Source organism: Sebastes fasciatus, chromosome 22 (genome assembly GCF_043250625.1).
Source record: "Sebastes fasciatus isolate fSebFas1 chromosome 22, fSebFas1.pri, whole genome shotgun sequence".
In the NCBI taxonomy this organism is placed as follows: Eukaryota; Metazoa; Chordata; class Actinopteri; order Perciformes; family Sebastidae; genus Sebastes; species Sebastes fasciatus.
The window spans coordinates 13,311,418-13,332,793 of NC_133816.1; the positions used below are offsets into that span (position 1 = coordinate 13,311,418).

The window sequence follows — 21,376 nt, forward strand, 5'->3', positions numbered from 1 at the left end:
GATCAAATGGCATCATCTTGTGATATCGGAGCACCAGCAAGTTTCTTTAAACTGACTGATGGGATTTTGTGGTGTTAATCGAATTACTTTTTAATATTTCTTTATTTTTAGTGCTGGGTTTATTGTGTATATTATATTTTTTCTTCTGTAATGTGATTTTATGTTGTCATGTTTTAACTGTTTGTGCCGACTGTATGCTTAACATTTTGTATTAACTGCCTGCTTTCTAAATGTCCTACTTTGCATGATGCTGCCGTTCTCCACTGAGCTTTTTTATCCTGTCGAGCTGTTGACAGCATCTTTTGCTTACTCCTGTTCTAATTTTTATATGTTGTGTGTTTTTTATTTGTTATTTTAATGGCCAATTTTAACATCAGGCTGAGGGAACACTGGCACATTAACAGTGATGTTGATCATTGCCCCCGAGAATAAAGAAATAAAAGTAAATTCTACGCCGGAACAGACAAAGAAAAGAGTGATAGTGATTTCTAGCAACGATGAAGCCAAAACACCACAATATCAAGTTTGCTCAAAATGTTTATCCATAAATGATAAAGATGTAGATATAGAAATGCATAAATAAATGCAATGTGTTTTCTATAATATGGGGTGAGTCATTACCGTGGCGATGGCATGGCCTGGGTTTCACTTTTGCTGCTCTTCATAGGTGTACGGGGTTTCTCTGCCACTGACACCGTGATGCAGGGGCCCACCTCAGCAAACAGCTCCTGATCCGTTAGCTCCTACACACACATACACACACACACAATGACAGACTATCAGTGTCAGAAAAAGGAGATGCCAGCAATCCTAAAGCCATCTTCTCCGACACTTCATCCCTTTTCTTTTCTTCTGTTCTCTCCGTCTCTCTCAATCTGTCTCACTTGCAGCACAGATGGCAGCGAATTCCCCCTCGGAGTGATATTAGCAAAGATCCCGACACTCCATTAACTCTCTCTCCTTCACACACACACACACATTGTAAGAGTCATACCAGTGTGTCGGTCTCAGAGAGGGCCTCATCCAGGTTGCGGCTGCGAGAGAGTTTCATCTTCTCTATAGGAGGCTGCTCCCCCTGCTGGTGAGACGAAGGAGCGACAGTCAGTTTACAGGCTTAAAGGGATAGTTCGGGTGTTTTGAAGCGAGGTTGTATGAGATACTTATCCATAGTGAGTGTATTACCTACTGTAGATGACGGTCGGCACGCCCCCAGTTTAGAGAAACAGACAGGAGTTTGGCACGGGAGCAAAGCAATGTACTGCTGTGGACGGGGCTGGCAGCAAAATGTATTTTAACCACCTAAAAGAATCAAAATCAACTTGAGTGTGCACTATATTTAGAATATTTTCACCGGTTTACCTTGCCGTCATGACAGCTATACAGTCTATGTTTCCGACGGGGAACTGAAGCCGTTATCTATGCTCTCACCAAAGCCACCAGACTCCATTGAAAAATAACAGTAATTTTACCTCCCAGAACAGAGGAGTTGCTAATCTACCGCTGCCTCGATCGGTTAGTTCGTCTGTGTTATTGTGTGACTTTGGTGTATCCGAACTGACAAAAGTCACACAATAACACAAACGAACTAACCGATCAAGGCAGCGGTAGATCAGCAACCCCCGTGTTCTGTGAGGTAAAAATACTGTTTTTTTCTATGGAGTCTGGTGGCTTTGAAAAGAGCATAAATGGATACAACGACCTCACTTTTCCCATCGGAAAGGGCATTCTGACAGCAAGGTAAACCGGGGGAAATATTCTAGATATAGCTTTCAGTCAAACTGATATTGATTTTTTTAGGTGAGCCTTTCTTTTAGGTGGCTAAAATACGTTTTGCTGTTACCCCTGTCCACAGCTGTACATTACTTTGCTTCTGTACAGTCACTCCTGTGTGCTTCTCTAAACTGGGGGCGTGCCGACTGTCATCCACTGCAGGTAATACACCGACTATGGATAAGTACGTCATACAACCCCACTTCAAAACACCCGAACTATCCCTTTAATGAGACTCGAGATTCAGTAAATGAAACTATAACAACAGAAGTCATTATGCAGCATCCTAACCAATCTAACATAACAGCAGCCATGTCCAAAAGATATTAGTTTTCTAATTGCTATTTTGTTAATAAATTGGGTTTAAAACTGTTAAAAGAAATGAAGGCAGACTTTTCCACAACAAACATCCTCTTAAGAAGTGTGTGCAGACAGACAGCAGTCGCAACACTAAAAGGCTTACTTCAGTATCAGTATGAAAAGAGGAACTGCAGCTGGTTGAATGTAGCTTGAAATCCTTTCAGCTTGACGAGATTAAACACACTTTTTATTGAGCAGATGGCGACCGTCAAAGAGCTATTGGATTTCTGCTCCATTAAGGAAACGTTTCTGAAATGTTCTATTTGCACGCTGCCTCCCCCGCTGGGCGATTTCCATTGGCTTCAGATTCTCATCAATGCAGAGCCGCACGATGTTTTCCAGCTTGTGCTGCTTCAATTTGTGCTGTATTGTTACACTGTTTTATGTTACTGTGTGCTATTTAGTGCACACTGTTTTATTATTTTATTATCTTGCCATGAGGAAACTGTGAGTGTGAAGCACTTTGTGAAATTATTTACTCGGTAAGGACTATGTGAATAAGTTTATAAATACGGGATGAGGCAACAACGGCCATGATGCATAAAACGTTTTTCTTTTACAATAAATAAATAAATAATTTTACGGGGCGATGCCAGAACTTTAGTCATTTCTTTTTTCATTCTCTTACTTTCATTTCTTTTTTTTGTATTCATTTTTATTTCTATTACACCTGTTTATTGTTTGGTTAATGCTGCAGTTACAGTGGTAGGTTCATTGATGATATGAGAGGTGAGATATGCTGCTCATGTTTCTGTAATATGAATATTAGTATTACCAATGAAGAAGTATCTCTTAACAATGTTTAGAACAGACATGAGAAGAAAATAATTTACGTTAAAACAAGTGTAATTGTATGTTCATCTCTTCTATGTTTTTTGTATTAAGTGTGATGAATAAATAAAAAAATAAGTGCAAAAAAAAACAACTAAACAATAGCAAAAACAACTACATTTAGAGAAAAGAAAATAATAAAAATTCAATCTATAATCTCTGATCAGAACAAAATTAATTTGAGTTTAAAACAGCAAAAGGTTTGGTTCAGTTTAAAGATGATCTCTAGAAATACTGAACAATCGCACCAGATGCTTAAAATCAAGGCTGGGCAATAATTCAATATGATTTATCGTCTTTTAATGGAATCATATCGTGATAAAATCATATATCGAGATATCGTGATATGGTAAAGTCGTCTAAATTGATAATAACAAGCACATGCTAACTCAAATTTCTTAGAAAATCTAATATGAAATATTTTGTGAGAATATAATTTAAAAATGCGATAGCGTTAACTCGTTAAAATTCGTAATTCTTTCTTAATTCTTAATTTAAATTCTTAATTATTATCATCCCTAGTGTATTGCACCTGTAGCACAGTTTAAATGAGGTCATGTCTGAAGTCAGACGCCCTTTGAGAACAATAAATATTTACTGCTCTCATCTCCCGGCGAGACAGAGGAAAAAACAACAACAAACGGTTCAGGTTTTTTTGAGCGGCAAACACAAACGCCCCACAGCTCACATGAGCGATAGTCCTGCTGCTGCTGCAGCTGCAGCTGCTGCTTCCTCGCGGTTCTGAGTTACTCACCGGGCTGAAAGTGTCTCGACCCAAACTGCCTTTGCTGTTCAGGCTGCCGATCTCCGTCTGGGAGCTGGACTGGGACATTCCCTCAAAGAAGGGCCTGAACACACAGAGATACAGAAACATAAGAATCTTGTCTTTCACAGCTGACAGTTTGACTTGAAAGTACAGGTGTTAATAATAACATCTACAGAACTGTGACAGGCACAAAAGAAAGAGAAAAGAGGAAGAACAGCTCATCAGTATCTTATTATAACACCATCAAATAGAGCTATTTCGAGTGCTGTATCACATTTTGAGGCTGAGATCACAAGACAGGACTAAAAATAAGTGAAGAGACTCTTTGATTCTGTTATTGGCCTCTCTGGGGGTCATAACAAGGAGTTTTTAGATTTGTTGACTCATTCAACTACTCAGACTTTAAAAAAAAATAATGATTTCGATCACAGGAGCCCCAGCTGTGAGTTTAAGTGACTTAAGGTAACAGACTTTCTTTCTTAAACTTATGCTTTAAAGTAAATATTGGGAATGACATTACTTTTTTTAAACTATTTTTTATATTCTGAGGTTTTCACTCAGGGAATGTACTTAAGTACAACTCTGATATACTTGTACTTTACTGGAGTATTTCCATTTTATGCTGCTTTCTACTTCGCTACACCTCAGATGTAAATATTGTACTTTTTACTCCACTACATTTACTTGACACTTTAAATGATCAGATTGCATGATATGATGAAGTACTATACTACTAATCTACCCAGTAGTGTACAAAGTATCACAAATTGGCTCCACATTGACAAACTACAACATTAAAAGAGATCTTATGTGTATTTGCTAATGATAAAAACAGAAGAGTACTTTTACTTTTTATACTTTAATTACATTTTGCTGATAAAACTTTTGTAATTTTACCTAAATAACATTATGAATTCAATACTTTTACTTGAAATGAAGTATTTTTAAGCTATTCTACTTTTACTTAAGTAAAAAATCTGAGTTCTTCTTCCACCACTGGTTTTGGTTTACATTTAGATGGAAGTTAACTGACCCAATTCTGGCTCATGGAAACCTCAAATAAACTTCAACATGACTGCTATGAGCAGTTTTCACCAACAGAGGGAGCTCTGAATTGTCACTGGAGAACTATGAGGAGTCCTAGTGAAGCATGCAGCAGCAAAGTGTTTGAAACAACAGATAAGACACTGTAGTGTATTGTAGATGTGTGTGTGATTAGTGATATTACATCCGCTACCTTAGCTTAGGTTTGGGCGTGCTGAGGATGCTGTCGGTCTCCTCCATCTCCGGCCCGCTGTCGCTGGGGTTGTACATCTCCAGGCTGTCGTAAAGCTCGTCCAGGTCCTCCTCAACCTCCTGGATCTGCTCCCTCGACACATGCTCCAGGCCGAAACCAACCTGGACGAGACGCAGAGGACACAAGTGATCAACATGTAGCTTTGATCAGTTCTGTTCACACATATAAAAGGTTATATAATGTGTCAGCAACCTGCTCCCCTGAGCAGTAATAATAACCTCCCTACAGACGAGATGTGCTGATCCCAACAGTGATACTAAACACAGTTTTTCCTGTTGACATCAAAAATGTACCCACAAGGCTCTGCAAGTCTGAGACTTCACAGGCGGTGAAAAAGTAAAAGTGAAAGAAGTGAGATGTTTACATGCTACAGTGCAGTGACCCGTTTAATTTAACATCAGCCGTACCCAGTTAGAGGGTCGCAGGTTCGAATACAGCTTGGGGCCCTTCTATGTGGAGTTTGCATGTTCTCGCCGTGTCAGCGTGGGTTTGCTCCGGTTCCCCCCCCCCCCCCCCCCACAGTCCAAGGTTAATTGTTGACTCTAAATTGCCCGTAGGTGTGAATGTGAGTGTGAATCGCTGTCTGTCTCTATGTGTCAGCCCTGTGATAGTCTGTCGATCTCACCAGGGTGTACGCCGCCTTCGCTCAATGCCAGCTGGGATCGGCTCCAGCACCCCCGCGACCCCAAATAGGATAAGCGGTTACAGATAATGGATGGATATACACAGAAGTGTGATTAGCGCGAGATCAAAAACACACATTCTGGTGGAATCACTCCAGAAACACATTGAACACATTTCTGTTTCTATTTTAAATCAACAATGTTTAGTGTTTTCAGATGAATCTCAGTTGTTCTGCCACATCTCTCCCACACACCTCTCCGTGTCTTCAAAGCCAAAACTGAAATACATGTCGACTTCTGCCTCGACACCTCTGAAGCAAATAGACACTCTGAACCTCGCGAATGAAATGTGTGACATCAGGAGAGAAAAGCGAAAGCCGAAGAGCGTACCTCATCAGTGACTTTAAACCTTTTCAGCAGGGCGACGAACTTCTGCTTGATGTTGGGTTGCTGTGGAGGAAGAAAGAGGACAACATGAGACGATCAGGAGGTGGATGCTCGTATTTCTATATGTGTGAGGGAGAGGGATGTATGGCGTAGAGAGAGATGACAGCAGCAGTTAATGGATACTCCATTCTGCATGTCACATAAATCAAGTGTTATCTCTGCAGATGTTTCCGTGCACTGCAGCTCGTGTTATTTAAAATGGAATACGTGAGAGCGTGCGTGTTTATTGAGGTTGTCAAGTCGACGCCTCCCATCGCAGATGTTTGCGTGAATAAGTACAAAGGGTTGCTTATTTATTTAACAAGCTGAGTTATTTGAAAAGAAAGGTATAGTGCATGTACAATTTATGAAAAGTGACTCAGCAGCTCAGGGTGTTCTTGAAATGTGCTTTTGAAGTTTAAAAAAGACTGGAAATTATGACTGTTAGCTCGACTGTCTTGTTCTATAAAAGGCAGTGGATCTTCAGCTGCATGAACTATTTTTGGCCCAACCACTGCTTTTTCTTTAACCCTGCAATAATTGATTTCTTGGTCACTTGGGGGATGGTGAAACAAGTTGTGAATTTGGAGAGAACATTTGGAGTCGTGTTTGTGTCCACTTGTCCAATATTCACTCTCTTTTAGCTCTGTTTTTGGTCTCCACCGACTCCTGAAGGAAATATCTGGCTCTGTAGCTGCTAAATGCTCCACTATGTTCCCCAGCTAGTTGCTAACTTTGTCCGTCGGCTGTCTGGTGCTAAGCAGGTCGCGTACAGCGGGTTCTGCTGCAGACAAACATGACACTATGAGAGTGGTGAGTGAACCAAAACAGTGAAGTTGCGAGTCGGACAGCTAAACAATGAACTGAAACTCGCTATAAAGCAACAAACAATGAAAGCTTATTTAGTTAAAGACAGACATTTCTATCTGGTTATTTGAAGAAGAAGGAGAAGAAGGCACTTTATTGATCCCCTCAGGGGAAATTACATTTTTTCATTCTGTTATTTTTTTTACACAGTACACACAGGCCCTAAAAACACACATTGCACAAACAGGACACAAGATACATGCTTTAATGGAGAGATGTCAGAGCGAGGGTGCTGCCCCTGACAGGCGCCCCGAGCAGTTGGGGGTTTGGGGCCTTGCTCAAGGGCACCTCTGCAGTGCCCAGGAGGCAAACTGGCATCTTTCCAGCTACCAGTTTACACTCACTACTTGGTCCGTGCGGGGACGGGAACCGGAGGGTCTCCGGTTCAGTTCAAGCCAAGTCCCTACGGACTGAGCTACTGCCGCCCCATTCGATCCATAAATGATTTAGCAGAAAATTGGGTGATATACTATATTGATATGGAATTATAAATATCATGCTATAGGATAATTCTCATGGTGTTTACATTGGCTCCACCTCTATTCACATTACTGCCCTCACAGCATTATGATTAGAAGCCTTGAGTTCAGCATTGTGGCTGTCGCAATCTTAGGTTTTGGCCGTCGCCATCTCGGCTTCTGGCCGTCGACATCTCGCTTTCTAGCCGTCGCCATCTCGGTTTCTGGCCGTCGACATCTCGGTTTCTGGCCGTCGACATCTCGGTTTCTGGCCGTCGACATCTTGGTATTTGGCCGTCGACATCTTGGTTTCTGGCCGTCGCCATCTCGGTTTCTGGCCGTCGACATCTTGGTATTTGGCCGTTGCCATCTTGGTTTTTGGCCGTTGCTATCTTGAATTTTGGCGGTCGCCATCTTCGTTTTTTTAACATCTTCTTACAAGTTAAAATCTGGGTGTTTTTGGTTAAAACTCAGCTTTCATCAGCAACCTGAGTGGATGTCTGAGTGGACGTCTGAGTGGATGTCTGAGTGGCTGTAGAGAGCTGTTGCGTTTTGGAGGTCGTGTCCTAACTTGCAGCTAGATAGTGGAGAGGGTCGACCTTATACTGGACTCTGCTGAGGACATAAAAGTTTCTCTATGTGTGTTTACAGGGCAGAGGGTCTGCTGTAATGCCTTTTGAGTGTGTGCTTATGTTCAATATGTGTGTGTGTGTTCTTCGACTCCTGCGGTGCAGAAATGATGGTTATTTTGTGTGTGTGTGTGTGTGTGTGTGTGTGTGTGTGTGTGTGTGTGTGTGTGTGTGTTGACCACAGGCGGTGGTGTTGGGTAGCAGAAGTGACAATCTCACCGAGACCTCCATTAATAACCTGCTGGGACAAACTCCTGCTGCTACACACGCACACACATTGTAGTGTGTTAATCTGTGCTCCTGCTGAGTGTTTGTGTATGTATATGTGTGTGTGCGTGTGTGTCGATGCACCCCAGGAAGCGGTTAATGTTATTGTGGGAGCTTGTGGTAACTTGTTTCAATGTTTTCCTCCCGGAAAATTGGCCTGAATTACCGAGAATGAGAGGGAGAAAATGGATTTATAGAAAAACTGACGACAGAGGAGGGAGGGAGAGGGGAGAAGATAAGGAGGAGAGGTTGAATGAGGTGAGACAAGAGGAAGATGAGGAGGAAGGTTGGGGAGTTCAGTCGAATCAATTTTATTTTGAAAGGGCTGTTTCACGAAGCAGGTTTGGTCGCAAATTGCTTTCAAGTAGCCCAGATAGAAAACCAGACAGATAGAGGGAGCGAGGGAGGGAGGGAGGGAGGGAGGGAGGGAAGACGAGGCGATTCTTACTCTGGTGATGGCGGCATTGGAAGGAAGCTTGCGCCTCGGCTTCTTCTTCCTCACCTCATCTTCTTCGTCAAATAGATACTGAGAGAGAGGGAGAAGGAAGAGGAGCAAGTAGGGAAAAAAGGAGGGAGAGGAAAAATGCCCGATCGGGGAAGGAGGAAAGCAAAAGAAAGAAAGTAGAGAGAGGTTTTAAACTGTCAACAAATCCCATTAAAAGACCAAAAGCAACAATGAATTGATCCGACGAACAAGTAAAGTCTGGGAGCTTCTATTGTTGCACTTGGTGACATTGTGATTTGTTGTAATCCATCCCATAAACAGGACACTGTCCGGGTGCTGCTGATAAGCACCAATGCAAATGTAGTATATTAATCCACAGCTTAAAATAGTCCCCAACAAATGCACTATTTACTCTTGTTTGAGTGACGTTTGATAAAAACTTCAGCGCCCAGCTGTTGAGAAATACTGAGACTTCTAAAAATGAAATGGAAAAACCATCTCTTCCTGGGCAGAGATACTAAGTCATGTTGAATTATTACAAATTACCTGTGCGCAAAGATATTTCTGGGATGTAAATGGAATTAAATGTGTATTGTAACCACAATCACAATGTAACTCTGAAGTATGTATGAAACATTCAAAAAAGTTTGTGAGCCTTTTTTAAAGACTTACAACTTTAGTAGAAACTAGGGCTGCACAATTAATCAAACTTTTATCGAAATCACAAGAATAATTACGTAAAAATTATTATTCCCTCCAATTGCAATATCAGTCAAAATAATCACAATTAGATATTTTTTCAAAATCGTGCAGCCCTAGTAGAAACCAGGTGAACAGACAGGTTAAGGAAGTCAGTGTGTTTAGAGATATGGACTATGAAAGGGTCTTCTTAGTTTTGACATAAAGAAAAATACCAGCCTTATTTTTCAATTTAAAAATGTTGGCCATTGTTTCTATCGGTTCTGATAACATTGTACTGCTGAGGTCTGGGATCATGGTGACATTGCTAAAACAAAGTCAAACAGGGCAAGAAACATAAGAGGTCAGACTGCGTGTGTTTAAAGGTGCAGTGTGTAGGATTTGGTGGCATCTAGTGGTGTGGTTGCAGATTGCAACCAACTGAGTACCCCTCCGCTCACTCCTCCCTTTAAGCTAATGAAAACACAACGATTCTTAGTTTCAGGTAATTATAAACTAATGGAAACACAATTATAAATTCTATATTCAATTTCTGCCAATATATCCCCCGAAATGAAATGTTACACACTGCTCCTTTAAGTCCTCCTTTAAGTCAGTTTAAGTTTTTTAGCGACTGTTGCCATGGTCTCAGATTTGAGCAATTAACTCAGTGACTATATTATTATGGCCAGAACTACCAAAAAAAAAAGATCCTAATTATAAAGCAGCCGTGACCGATTTGCTCTCTTTCCCTTTATTGTGTCTCGTCTCACTGCTCCGGTCCTGCAGCAGCTTCCCTCACCCCTCTACCATCAACTCCCCCCCTCCTTCCCTCCTCTCCTCCGCTCATCCCTCCTTTCAGCCTTTTCAATCCGGCCTCCAAAGCCTTGTTGCTCCCTTCTTATCTCTCTCCGCTGTCTGTTTGCTCCTTTCAAGCTCTCCTCCAATCTCCTCGCACCGATGGGTGCTGCCGATTCCCCTCGCACCGTCACCCTCTCTCTCTCACTCATAAGCCGAGAGAAAGAAGGTGACATGATAAAAGAGAAAACTTGAACTTGTCCCCAGCTCATTCAACCTCTGCAGCAGGGACGAATAAAGATGGCAGTGGTGTGGCCAAAGACGAAGACACTACTCACTTTGAATGAGAAAAACACACATTTACATGTTCTAGGGAGGATTGTTTCTGACCAACAGCATGGAAAGCCGATAGGATGCGTTATATTTCACCACTAACCCTGCTCTGTACTAATCAGAGTGGACATACATTGCCAAAAGACATTTGTGTAAAATTGTCATTAATTAGCACCTGAATTCTTGAACGTGTTTTGAGGGGTCACAGTGACCTTCAGTTCAGCAACCCCAATCAGGTCATCCTTGAGTCCAAGTGGACATTTGTGCCAAAATTTGAAGAAATTTGCTTACAGTGTTCCTGAGATATCACGAAAATGGAACAGACGTAATGTCACAGTGACCTTGACCTTTGAACTTTGACCATCAAATTCTAATCAGTTCATCCTTGAGTCCAAGTGGACGTTTACGTACATCTCAGACGTTTCTGAGATGTCGAAAGGATGTGAAAGGATTAAAGTTGAAAGACAAAAACACGGACAACTCCCAGACCAGACAACGCCATAGTAGCGGCCTTTCTCTGGCCGCGGCTGTTGCTGGCGCAGAGGCATACAAATCACTGTTGAAAACTGTAGAGGACTCAACAAAATGTAGCACGGAGCTATTTAAAGCCGTACATCACAGGACATATTAAGGACAAATGCAACCACATTGTTTTTGCTTCTCGGAACTCACCTGTCCATGAATGGGGTCGTCGCTGCCTTCCTGCTCCGACGAGTAGCTCTCTTCCTCCTCCTCGGAGTAGTTGTCGATGTCCGGAGAGCGATCTGGAGAGACAGAGGACGTTAGTGGAGAGGAGGACAGACAGGGAGAGAGAGAGACAGACAGATGTGGTAAAATGATGTGCTTACCAGACATCTTAGCTTTGGGTCCCTCGTGGTCGATGGGCTGGCTGGACAGGGAGTAGACTCTGATCTCAGCGACGGGCACCGAGGCGTCCTTCAGCTGGCTGTGGAGCCCCAGGACCTGGGCGCCCTCGCTGGGGTGCTGCATCACCTGGACGCAGAGGAGACATACAACGTTGGAGCGAGCTGCATTTTCTGTTTTATCCATTTGACTTTTAGGAAAAGCACACGAGATGATGCCGTGTTCTTCACATGATGCTTTTCAACATTTAAAAATAGCAAATTGGGGGCAGCACAAAGTGAAATATTAAAATGTTTTTGTCAAAGTGGTGTTTTACAGGTTTCTTAATTTTTCCCTAACTCTGAAAGTTGGTTTCAATTAACTAATGTTTTTACTTAAAGGGATAGTTCGGGTGGTTTGAAGTTGGGTTGTATGAGGTACTTATCCATAGTCAGTGTATTACCTACAGTAGATGACGGTCATCTACTGTACACTGACTATGAATAAGTACCTCATACAACCCAACTTCAAAAACCACCCGAACTATCCCTTTAAATGAGATGCATCTGAATGCTTAAATATATTTGCATGCGAATGGAAACAAGACAATTATTGAAGATAAGAAAGTCAGACGCATAAACTTCTACCAGAAATATTCCGGAAAAAGAAATCGTCTTCGTATAGACACAGCAGGGATAAACACAGGACATGATTTAAACAGCATTAGAGGACGAGAGACGGAAATAAATGCTCTGTAGACAAGAGAGAAACACAGAGAGACAGGTTAGACGGAGAGAAAAGAAATGAGGACGGACGTGAAGCAGATGTTGAGAAGAGGATGATAAAGGAACGAGGACAAAAAACAAGGCCGAAGACGATAAACAAAAATAGCAGTCAAGGATTAAAAGAAACCAGAAGCTGTCACCGACACAGAAAACATATGAATTTCTCTGCAGCATCACGTCTCCAGCGTGTGTGTGTTTGTGCGTCTAACTGAGTGACATCCAGCCTCTCTCAGCAGTCTGGTCACACTCGGAGAGTTAATGAAGTCTGAGCAGCTTATTATGGAGACAGCCTGAGCCGCACATTAAAGATAGACATTACTGCCGCACATCCAGTCGCTTGGCTCAGGTTCAGCTAACCTGCTTCAGATGCTTCAAATGCTGTCGGTAGCTTCCAGCTTGCAGCTGCTAATTTGAACCATTTTCCAGTTAGGAAGACAATTATGCAAATCTGACGAGGCAACAATCACAAAGATGCACATATTCAATGAGGAACACTGGTGCCAGTTTTCACCATGAAAAGCCTGAGATCCTCTTCAGGTTCATCTTCTGAAACTCTGGCACTGCTTTAAAAAATCCATTAAAAAAGAGCCCACAGAGTCAAACTACTGCGTTGAATAATGAAATGCATTATGCGCAGAAACATGCAGTGAATTCTTTCTAAAAACTTCTATCACGCAGATAATAACAGCGTTTAAATGTGACTTTTTTCATTTTCCATTACAGCACAGCGTTACGTGTTACGGGTGACAGTTTGGAAGCAAAATTCAATTTGAGGCAGAGAAAATGCTAGATAAATGAAATGTTGCATGATTAAAAATGTGTTGAAAATTGCTTATATAATATATATATAATCAGAATCAGAAATACTTTATTGTTCCAAAGGAGGAAATTGGGGTATTTACATTTGCTATTGCATAAACATAATGAAATGCAAGAAAATATAAATAAAGGTGTATATAACATGTAAATTATGTACATAATGCTACAATATAATTGAAATATATATTAATTAAATTAATAATATATTGAGAATTAAAAAGGGGAATATAAGAAATATGTATAAATATTTGTATTAAGACGTGCAATATATAACAAATAACCACAGTGCAATTAAGTAAATACAGAATGCTTATATGTAAGTAAATACTAAATGCTGAAAAGTGGAATGAAAGGAGTAACTCCACAGTGAACAAACAGACCAAAAGTCTCTCTACAAGCATGTTTAGAGAGGGCGCAGCTTAAATAAGTTACTATGAAACAAATCGAACAAAGCTAAAAGTTTGAAAAAATAACGAGCAGGAGCAACTGCAAAGGCTGCATACACTGTCGGCTGTATATAGACTGTATATAAGCAGTTTTTTAATGTGTTTCCAAGGAAACGGTGCAGCAAAAGTTTCTGGCTACTTAAGATCTTTATGGGTGTTGTTGGCAAAACAAACTGCAGTAGCAACACCGTTACCTTTAAAAGTCTCAGTAAAATTAAAGATGACTCTTCAGCATCATAAAAGCACATGAACCATAAATGAAAAAAAACATTTTAGAACCCGTCATTTTTATGTGATCACACTCACATTTACTTCTTTAGTGGTGACTTCAAGGCGCACATAAAAGTAACAACCAGTAATTTTTTTACAACCTCCCTTAACTAGTGACTTCAATAAAACCGGAAACTTTGCAAATTTTAAAGGGACACTTTAGTGTGCAGTTTGCACCCTATTTCCTTTTCTTGACTTTAAAGGGAACCTATTATGCTTTTGTGCTTTTTCCCTTTCCTTTCGTGTGTTATATAGTTTTTTGTGCATGTAAAAGGTTGGCAAAGTTACAAAGCCCAAAGTCAATGCCGAAGGGAGAAACACTGCTGCTGAGCTGCCTGAAATGCCTTGATTGAAGTCCTGCCTTTTTCTTCCGTAACGTGGTGATGACACCAAGTAACACATTTACGTTATATATTAGTTAGTTTCAAACAGAAGGTGAAAGCAAAGGGTTACGCATTTTTTGAACAATAAATCATGTAATGTAATGATCTACATATTCTAGTTGAAACCCAAAATACAAGTATGCTCTAGCGAGAGCCTTTTGCGTTTTTACATTACCCGAAGGCCACCGTAGTTCTCCGACACGCTTATGAAACCGTGGTAACGTGAGGCGCTGAGTGCAAAACCGTGGTACCACCAGCCGCCGAGCGAGGAGAACGGCATTACCACCGTTTTGCACTGGGCGGCTCACGTTACCGCAGTCTTGGAAAGGGAGGAGTGAGCGGAGGAGTACTCAGCTGGTTGCAATCTGCAACCACACCACTAGATGCCGCCAAATCCTACACACTGTCCCTTTAAACGATTAATCAAGAAATTATCGGCAGATTAATTGATAATGAAAATAATTGTTGGTTGCAGCTCTACCCTTAAATCCAGCTGCATTTCAGTATGTCGCATATAAACACGACTCATGGGAAATGAGGGTAAATTAAACATGGAACTGTTCTGTGATGACCTCTTGAGGCTTTTACAATGTTTTACTCTGTAAGAGCGCAAGTTTATAGGCAAAGCATTCCTGGTTCAGCAGTTCATCCTCACAACGAGTCAGTGGAAACTACTGTCATGTTAAAGCAGCACCGTCAAAGTGACATATCGTTGTGACTTCTGTTAGGACTGCATGAATGAGTGAGTGTGTCCCCTATAGCATGCTATTCTTCTGACACACACACACAGCTCTGGGCAGAGTTCAGACTTTTACTGTGCCTGCCAAGGAAATGAGATTGAACCTATCATGCGTGTGAGTCTGCATTTGTGTCCTTTGCCCTCTGCAAAGCACAACCTGTCTGCTGAAAGAGCTTCATGAATAAAATTTGACTTTATTTTACATGCAGGGGCGGCCTCGCATAGTCAGCAGGCCAAAGACTGGAGCAACGCACTATTTTAGATTAAAAAAAGCCTTTTCTGTGCAGTTTGACTCAGAGTTCACAAGAACTGTTTCTCTATTCAGCTTATTCTGTTGTATTTTGTTTCATTTGCTCCTGATAAAAGACTCTTTTCTTCACACTTCTTCATCAAGTCTGTATTTTATGTCCTTTTCTGTCTGTTTTGTTGCGAGCCAGTTTGTTCAAGGTCTTTCGAGAGCCACCTGATATTCATAAAGTCCGAGGAACATCCACATGTGCGCCCATAAGTACAGACACCGTAAATCACAGCCCTTTTATAACGGTTTCATATTGAGAGAGACGAAGAATTGTGAGGAGGCTAAAACTTTATTGGGAGTTTGATTTATGCCGACATTTATGGCGACATTTTACGGCGGCAGAGAAAATGAACGCGAGGCCAAAGATCGAAATCAGAGTTTTACTTTAAAGTGCACTTGCTTGAATTGAGTTTGGGTGAAGGTTAAATGAAGGTTAGCAGTAAATATGTTTTCAGAGGCAGCGCTGTGAATAAAAAGAGCAATATGGAAGAATAGATCTGCATGAGAGGAGACCTTTCATTATATTCTGGCTGATATTAGGTTAGAAATCAGTTTGCTGTGATGCTGAAGCAGAAGGCAGAGGCAGCCTGTTTAGGGAAATGAGCCCGTGACCGGTAGTTTGTTGGGTCAACAGCTCAGATCAGCTGGGACGCTTGTGTGGCAGAAGAGGACGAGAATCCGCTGACTCGACAACTCGCAGCTGCTTTCAAACATGCAGCTTAACCTCCATCTGCTGCTGTGGAGGTGCTGAAAGTACACAACAATGTGGCGAGCAGCTGGAAAGAAGAGTCTTTCCTCTGCCTATTCTGTATCAGTGTGCAAATGAACAGATTTTTGGTTCAGTTTTATTGTTGTTTTACACTTTAATTAAATTAAATACAAGGACTTTTTTAGAGGAGCAAACCCATTTTCTTAGTGTCCCTATAAATCTAATAGTTTTGTCTGCAGCTGCAAGACGACACTGTTTATCGTACTTTACGTACTTTAAAGAAAAAAGTCAAAATTCTCTGATTCCAGCTTCTTAAATGTGAATATTTTCTGGTTTCTTTACTCCTCTATGTGAGTAAACTGAATTTCTTTGAGTTGAGGACAAAACAAGAAATTTGAGGACGTCATCTTGGGCTTTAGGAAACATTAATCAACATTTTCTGACATTTTATATACCAAACAACTAATCAATTAATTGGGAAATTAATCTACAGATTAATCAACAATGAAAATAATTGTGAGTTGTAGCCCTGGGCTGAATATTTAATTGATTATCAGTAACAACAGATCAAAGTTAACGTGATAATAACGCGTTAACGCAAAATTGTTTTAACACCACTAATTTCTTTAACGCAATCGATATTTCGGGGGGTTGTAGAGGACTCAGTTTTAAAGCTGAACATCACAAAATCACTTGTGTGAGGCCCTGAACAGTGACGTGTTGCATTCCAGTGTTTAAGAGTTGAGTGGAGTTGTGATACCTCGGCCATGTTGATGAGTCCCAGGGCCAGGGTCTTGTAGCCCAGGATGGTCCGGTTCTTGTACCGCTTCCGTCGCTGCAGCATGATCTGAAGCTTGTTGGCGTCCCTCTTCAGGAAGTGCGGGTACTGCGGGTACAAATACATATAAATACACACAAACACAGTAAGCGAACACATGCACAGAACAGCTGACAGGTGGGCGACTCGCTAGACGGGTTCGGACGGGTGACATTTGTTCCCCCAGGTCGTGATAATCAGGCCGATCGTTGCATAAGTCGGTCACACCCGCTGACCTGTCTCCGGCGTCCTATAGTGTCGAACCACTTAGTCACATCCTCGCTATGACATAACCCGTCATTACGGATCTCACCGGCTGCACTATAAATGGAACACAACCGACGCCTGTGACAATGTTCAAAGCCGTGAAATCAGTCCGCCGCTCGGCTTTAGTAGGCCTCCTCTCTGCAGTGCTGCTGCTGTACAGAGTTAAATGTATAATGTATAATGCCTGGCTCGCTGCACACGCTGCGATCCAGAGAGAGAAACTCCCTGACCTTTTAGCAGCATTTAGAAACGTGGAAATAGGAAAGGATGATTTAGAGCAGTGGAAACCCCGCTGGGAGTTACATTAACCGTGCTCGGCCTGAATGCACAGAGGTAGTGAATGTAAAACGCTGGATGAGTGTCGATGCATGCAGGGGTCTGATGTTTGCTACACGTAGCAACATAGAAAAGCTAATTAATAGATGCTGATTTTGGATAAACACACTATTAAAAGGAGTTAGCCAAAATATTTACATTTAAATTTTCTTTGTTCTTTTGCAATAAATTGAATCAACATTTTACAAAACTAATGACTTTGTGTTTAGTGCTAATTAGCATTATGCTAACATGTTAAGTAGATGATGAACATTGTAAATATTACACTTTCTTAAATAGTCCAGCTTCACATCAAAGATGTTAACTTTGGATCATTTACCTCTCGTAACATTTCCACCTTTAGAGTTAAAGGTCCCATATCGTGCTCATTTTCATGTTCATACTTGTATTTTGTGTTTCTACTAGACAAGTTTACATGCTGTAATGTTAAAAAAAACACTTTATTTTCCTCATACTGTCTGCCTGAATATACCTGTATTTACCCTCTGTCTGAAACGCTCCGTTTTAGTGCATTGCAACAGAATTGCGTTGCTAGGCAACAGTTTGAGTCCATGTTTACTTCCTGTCAGCTGATGTTATTTACATACACTGCAACAGGAAATAAACTGGGACACATTTAGAATGTTTACGTTTAAAACCGTGTAATGGTCTAAATATTGTATATTTGTGACATCACAAATGGGCAGAAATCCTAACGGCTTGTTTCATACGCACAATTTCTGAATACGGGCTGTGTGTATTTCTCCGTATATTGAGTGTTTTGATAGTTTAACAGTATTTATATAGCACTTAAATCTGCTTTATAACATAAAAGACATGAAAATCTCACTTTTTACAATATGGGACCTTTAAGAATTGAAGTGCATTTGAGTGAATGCATTTTTGTTAATGTGAGTACAACTATTCATAAGGAAGAATTTCTTTATTTCTTATCTAAAAGTACAAGAACAAAGTTTGCTGTTGACTGACAGGCAGCTGACCCCACTGAACCTTGTGTTTGTGTTTACCTGCAGGGAGAAGGTGAGCTGCAGGTCGGTCTCTGTCAGTCCCGCTGAGGACAGCAGGATCTCGTTGGAGCGAAGGATCCGCTTGGAGCCCTGAGTAGGCGACACAAAAGACGAGAGACAAAAGAGAGAGAGAGAGAACGTCATGAGAGCTGGGGAGAAGATGGAACGATTACCGTTAGCCTCCCCCGGCTAACTCCAGCAGAGTCAAAACAATGAACCCTCATCAACCACATGCAGCGAGAGGAGCGTGGGAGGAAAAGGAGGTCGAGACAGAGGGAGGTGTAGAAGAGGAAACTGACTGATAGAAGGGGGGAAGAGAGGGGAAGATTGAGCAGCGTGGAAGAAGAATTAAAATGGGACAGAAACAGCAGAGAAATAATTGGTTTACGGAGATAGAAAAACAAGATGGAGATGATGGAGACGAGTGAAAACAAGCTGAGGAGCAGAAACTGGGAGCGTTAAATTGTATCATGTGTCAAAAACTAGAAGGAATTTGTTGTTTTTCTTCAATTATGGAAATAATGGAGATGATGGAGAACACACTAAGAGTGCAACGGAGCAGCAGAGGTGAATAATTAAAGGAATACACCAAATCCAGATGAAGTAAACATTGATAAACTCTTATTTTCCCATCTGAACTGTATTTTGTGGAACATCAGCAGACCAAATCTGACAATATCCACGTTAACTTTTACCAAATTGGCTACCTCTGCAGTCAGAAAGGTGTCAAAAATTGAATACTAGACTTTTAATACTAAGAAACATGAACTCCTCCCCTCAAGAATAAGAAAAAAGGTCATTTAGAGAACACAACTGTGGAGGAGCTGCAGAAGTGTTTTGGCTGTAAACAAAGAAGAGGAAGTGAGTCCAGATCCAATAACCTGACTCGACAAAATGATAAACGACTCCTACAGAAAAAGAAACTTTAAAAAAAATATGCTCATTTGGTGGTTTATTCAGCAGCATTTCAACATCTACTGGTCTACTGGTTTAGCTCACTTAAAGAAAGGGAAATTCTTTTAGTCCTAAAATACAATTATGCTGATTAGAGCCAAACAAATAATTGCCAAATCGAAGCGAAGCGTGAAAAGCTGTTGACTACGTCACTGATGGGGCTTCATTTAATTCCAGGAAAGATAATCAGACATTAATTCAGTAAAAATTATGAATGATATGCTTATTCTGGCGCTACTTTTGGTTGTTTTTTGGCTTGTAATATTTTAACATTGTTGCTGCGATGATGATAATGCTGATTCTTTACTTTTATTAACATTTCTAGGTTCACTGGGATTTGGATGTGTAAATTTAATGCAACCTTTAAACTTCTTTTTTTTTTTTAATACAAATTATAATTTTATTTGGAAAATGTTGAACATGCACTTAAAATAATACTTCCTTTTTTTTAAAAATATATATATACACAACAAATAACATGTCCACTACCCGTCCCACCTGCCTAAACATGGACTACACTCACCTTGGAGCAGAAAGAAAACAGAAAAAATATAAACAATGTCACATTTAGCCGTACCCAATGTCAAAAGAATAAAAAAAAAAAGAAAAATACAACATGCAAACATAATAAGCATATATATACCCAAAAACCCTTTTAACATTTGGAGTGGCATGTGAAGAGAAACAGAGCTCCCAAACTATTCCTTATCCGGGCCCTGCCATAAATACAGATTGACAAAAACTAATAGTGATAAATATAGAAATAATGAATTATTATTGGTATAGAACAAACATAGATACAAGTATAAGAGAGAAACAAAAAATAAATAAATAAATCTAAACAGTTCTATTGATTAAACTACTGGTATATACTGTATGTTGTGGTCTACATGATTAAATATCCTAAATTGGGAGAAACTGGGGTATCAGGTATAGTTTTAAGGTTACCTAAATAAATCAGTTATCTTTCTGTTTCATTATTGGATCATTTCACGTTATTTTGGATTGTATGTCCATGTACAGAAGTATGCATTTTGTGAATGAAACCAAATCTATTTCAGCAGTTAGGGTTGTTATGGTTACCATCCTGCTGTTCTGTCCATTTCATTGTCCGACTGTAGAGATATCTCGTACCTGCAGTTTGACGGCGATGACCACGGAGGTGAGGTCTTTATCCAGCTCCTTCAGCATGATCAGCTTCTTCAGAGTCAGGTTGAACAGCCTGGAGACAAAACACAAAAAAGACGACTTATTAGAAAACATCATGGTACTCCGCCCTTCGTACTCCTTACTTATATAATTCCTTGTGATGAACATTTATTCCTCTGGGAAACCGCAAATTGGATGAGAAGCTGTCAAATGGTAACCTTTAATTCAAAGACAACAGAAACAAACCTCTAAAACAATGCATGGTTTGATGACAAGCTCTAAGTTTCTTGTGTTTATTTTTGATTGATGACGCATGAAAAGAGCTTCGCTGGGGAGTTACTGCGCATTATTGCAACTGCACGAAAACAATGGAAAAGCAGCAGCATGTGTCATCCTCTTTCTGCTTCATCTTCCCTCTCTGACTCTCCAGCGGACCGTCAACTACAGCAGAAATAAAATGAAAAGTGACACTAGAAGAGACCTTTAGTGCAGCTTAGTGTTTGTTTCTGATGACAAGCTGTTAAAAAAAAAAAAAGATTCAATTATGCCTCCGATGGGACTGAAAACCGTTTGCTATTTTTTGCAAAATGTCCTTTTTTCCAGCTGAAGCCGTCACTTACGTCAGCGCACACAAACACAAAATGATGCTTGATGTGTTCGATTTGTGAAGAAACAATCAGCCACAAGTTTCCTACCGCTTCACGCACAAAAATACACACAAGGTACACACTCAGAGATACATAAAAGACCAGAAGCACTTAAAGAAGTGAAATGGAATCAGAGAAAAAGACACAAACACCCAAACAGCAGCTGTGCAGCCAAAGGGTCAGTCTGTTCAATATTTCATCTCCAGGGCTTTAGAGACAGAAAGCAAACCACTGAAACAGAGCTGCAGGAGCTGCCTGGAGGGATTCAGACTGAAGACAAAGTAAAAAATACAGAGATAGAGAATATTCTGTGAATGAATGACACGCAGGGAAAAAGGCAAAGACAGACTGACACAAAG

General features: G+C 40.7%; 1 protein-coding gene across 2 annotated transcripts in view; it reads right to left on the reverse strand.

The window, feature by feature from the left end:
• The window catches only part of pacs1 (phosphofurin acidic cluster sorting protein 1), a 67,579-nt gene that overhangs the window by 6,574 nt on the left and 39,629 nt on the right, over positions 1-21,376 (reverse strand). Inside the window, exons 2-12 of one of the 2 annotated variants that reach the window (XM_074624469.1) lie at positions 20,356-20,443; positions 18,268-18,357; positions 16,601-16,726; positions 11,397-11,541; positions 11,221-11,312; positions 8,743-8,820; positions 6,038-6,097; positions 4,965-5,125; positions 3,716-3,809; positions 995-1,075; positions 622-743 (exon numbers count right to left, since the gene is read on the reverse strand). In XM_074624469.1, the coding sequence (XP_074480570.1) occupies positions 622-743; positions 995-1,075; positions 3,716-3,809; positions 4,965-5,125; positions 6,038-6,097; positions 8,743-8,820; positions 11,221-11,312; positions 11,397-11,541; positions 16,601-16,726; positions 18,268-18,357; positions 20,356-20,443 (1,137 nt within the window). Of the gene's footprint in view, positions 1-621; positions 744-994; positions 1,079-3,715; positions 3,810-4,964; positions 5,126-6,037; positions 6,098-8,742; positions 8,821-11,220; positions 11,313-11,396; positions 11,542-16,600; positions 16,727-18,267; positions 18,358-20,355; positions 20,444-21,376 lie in introns of both variants that reach the window. The other variant, XM_074624468.1, reaches the window with a different exon arrangement.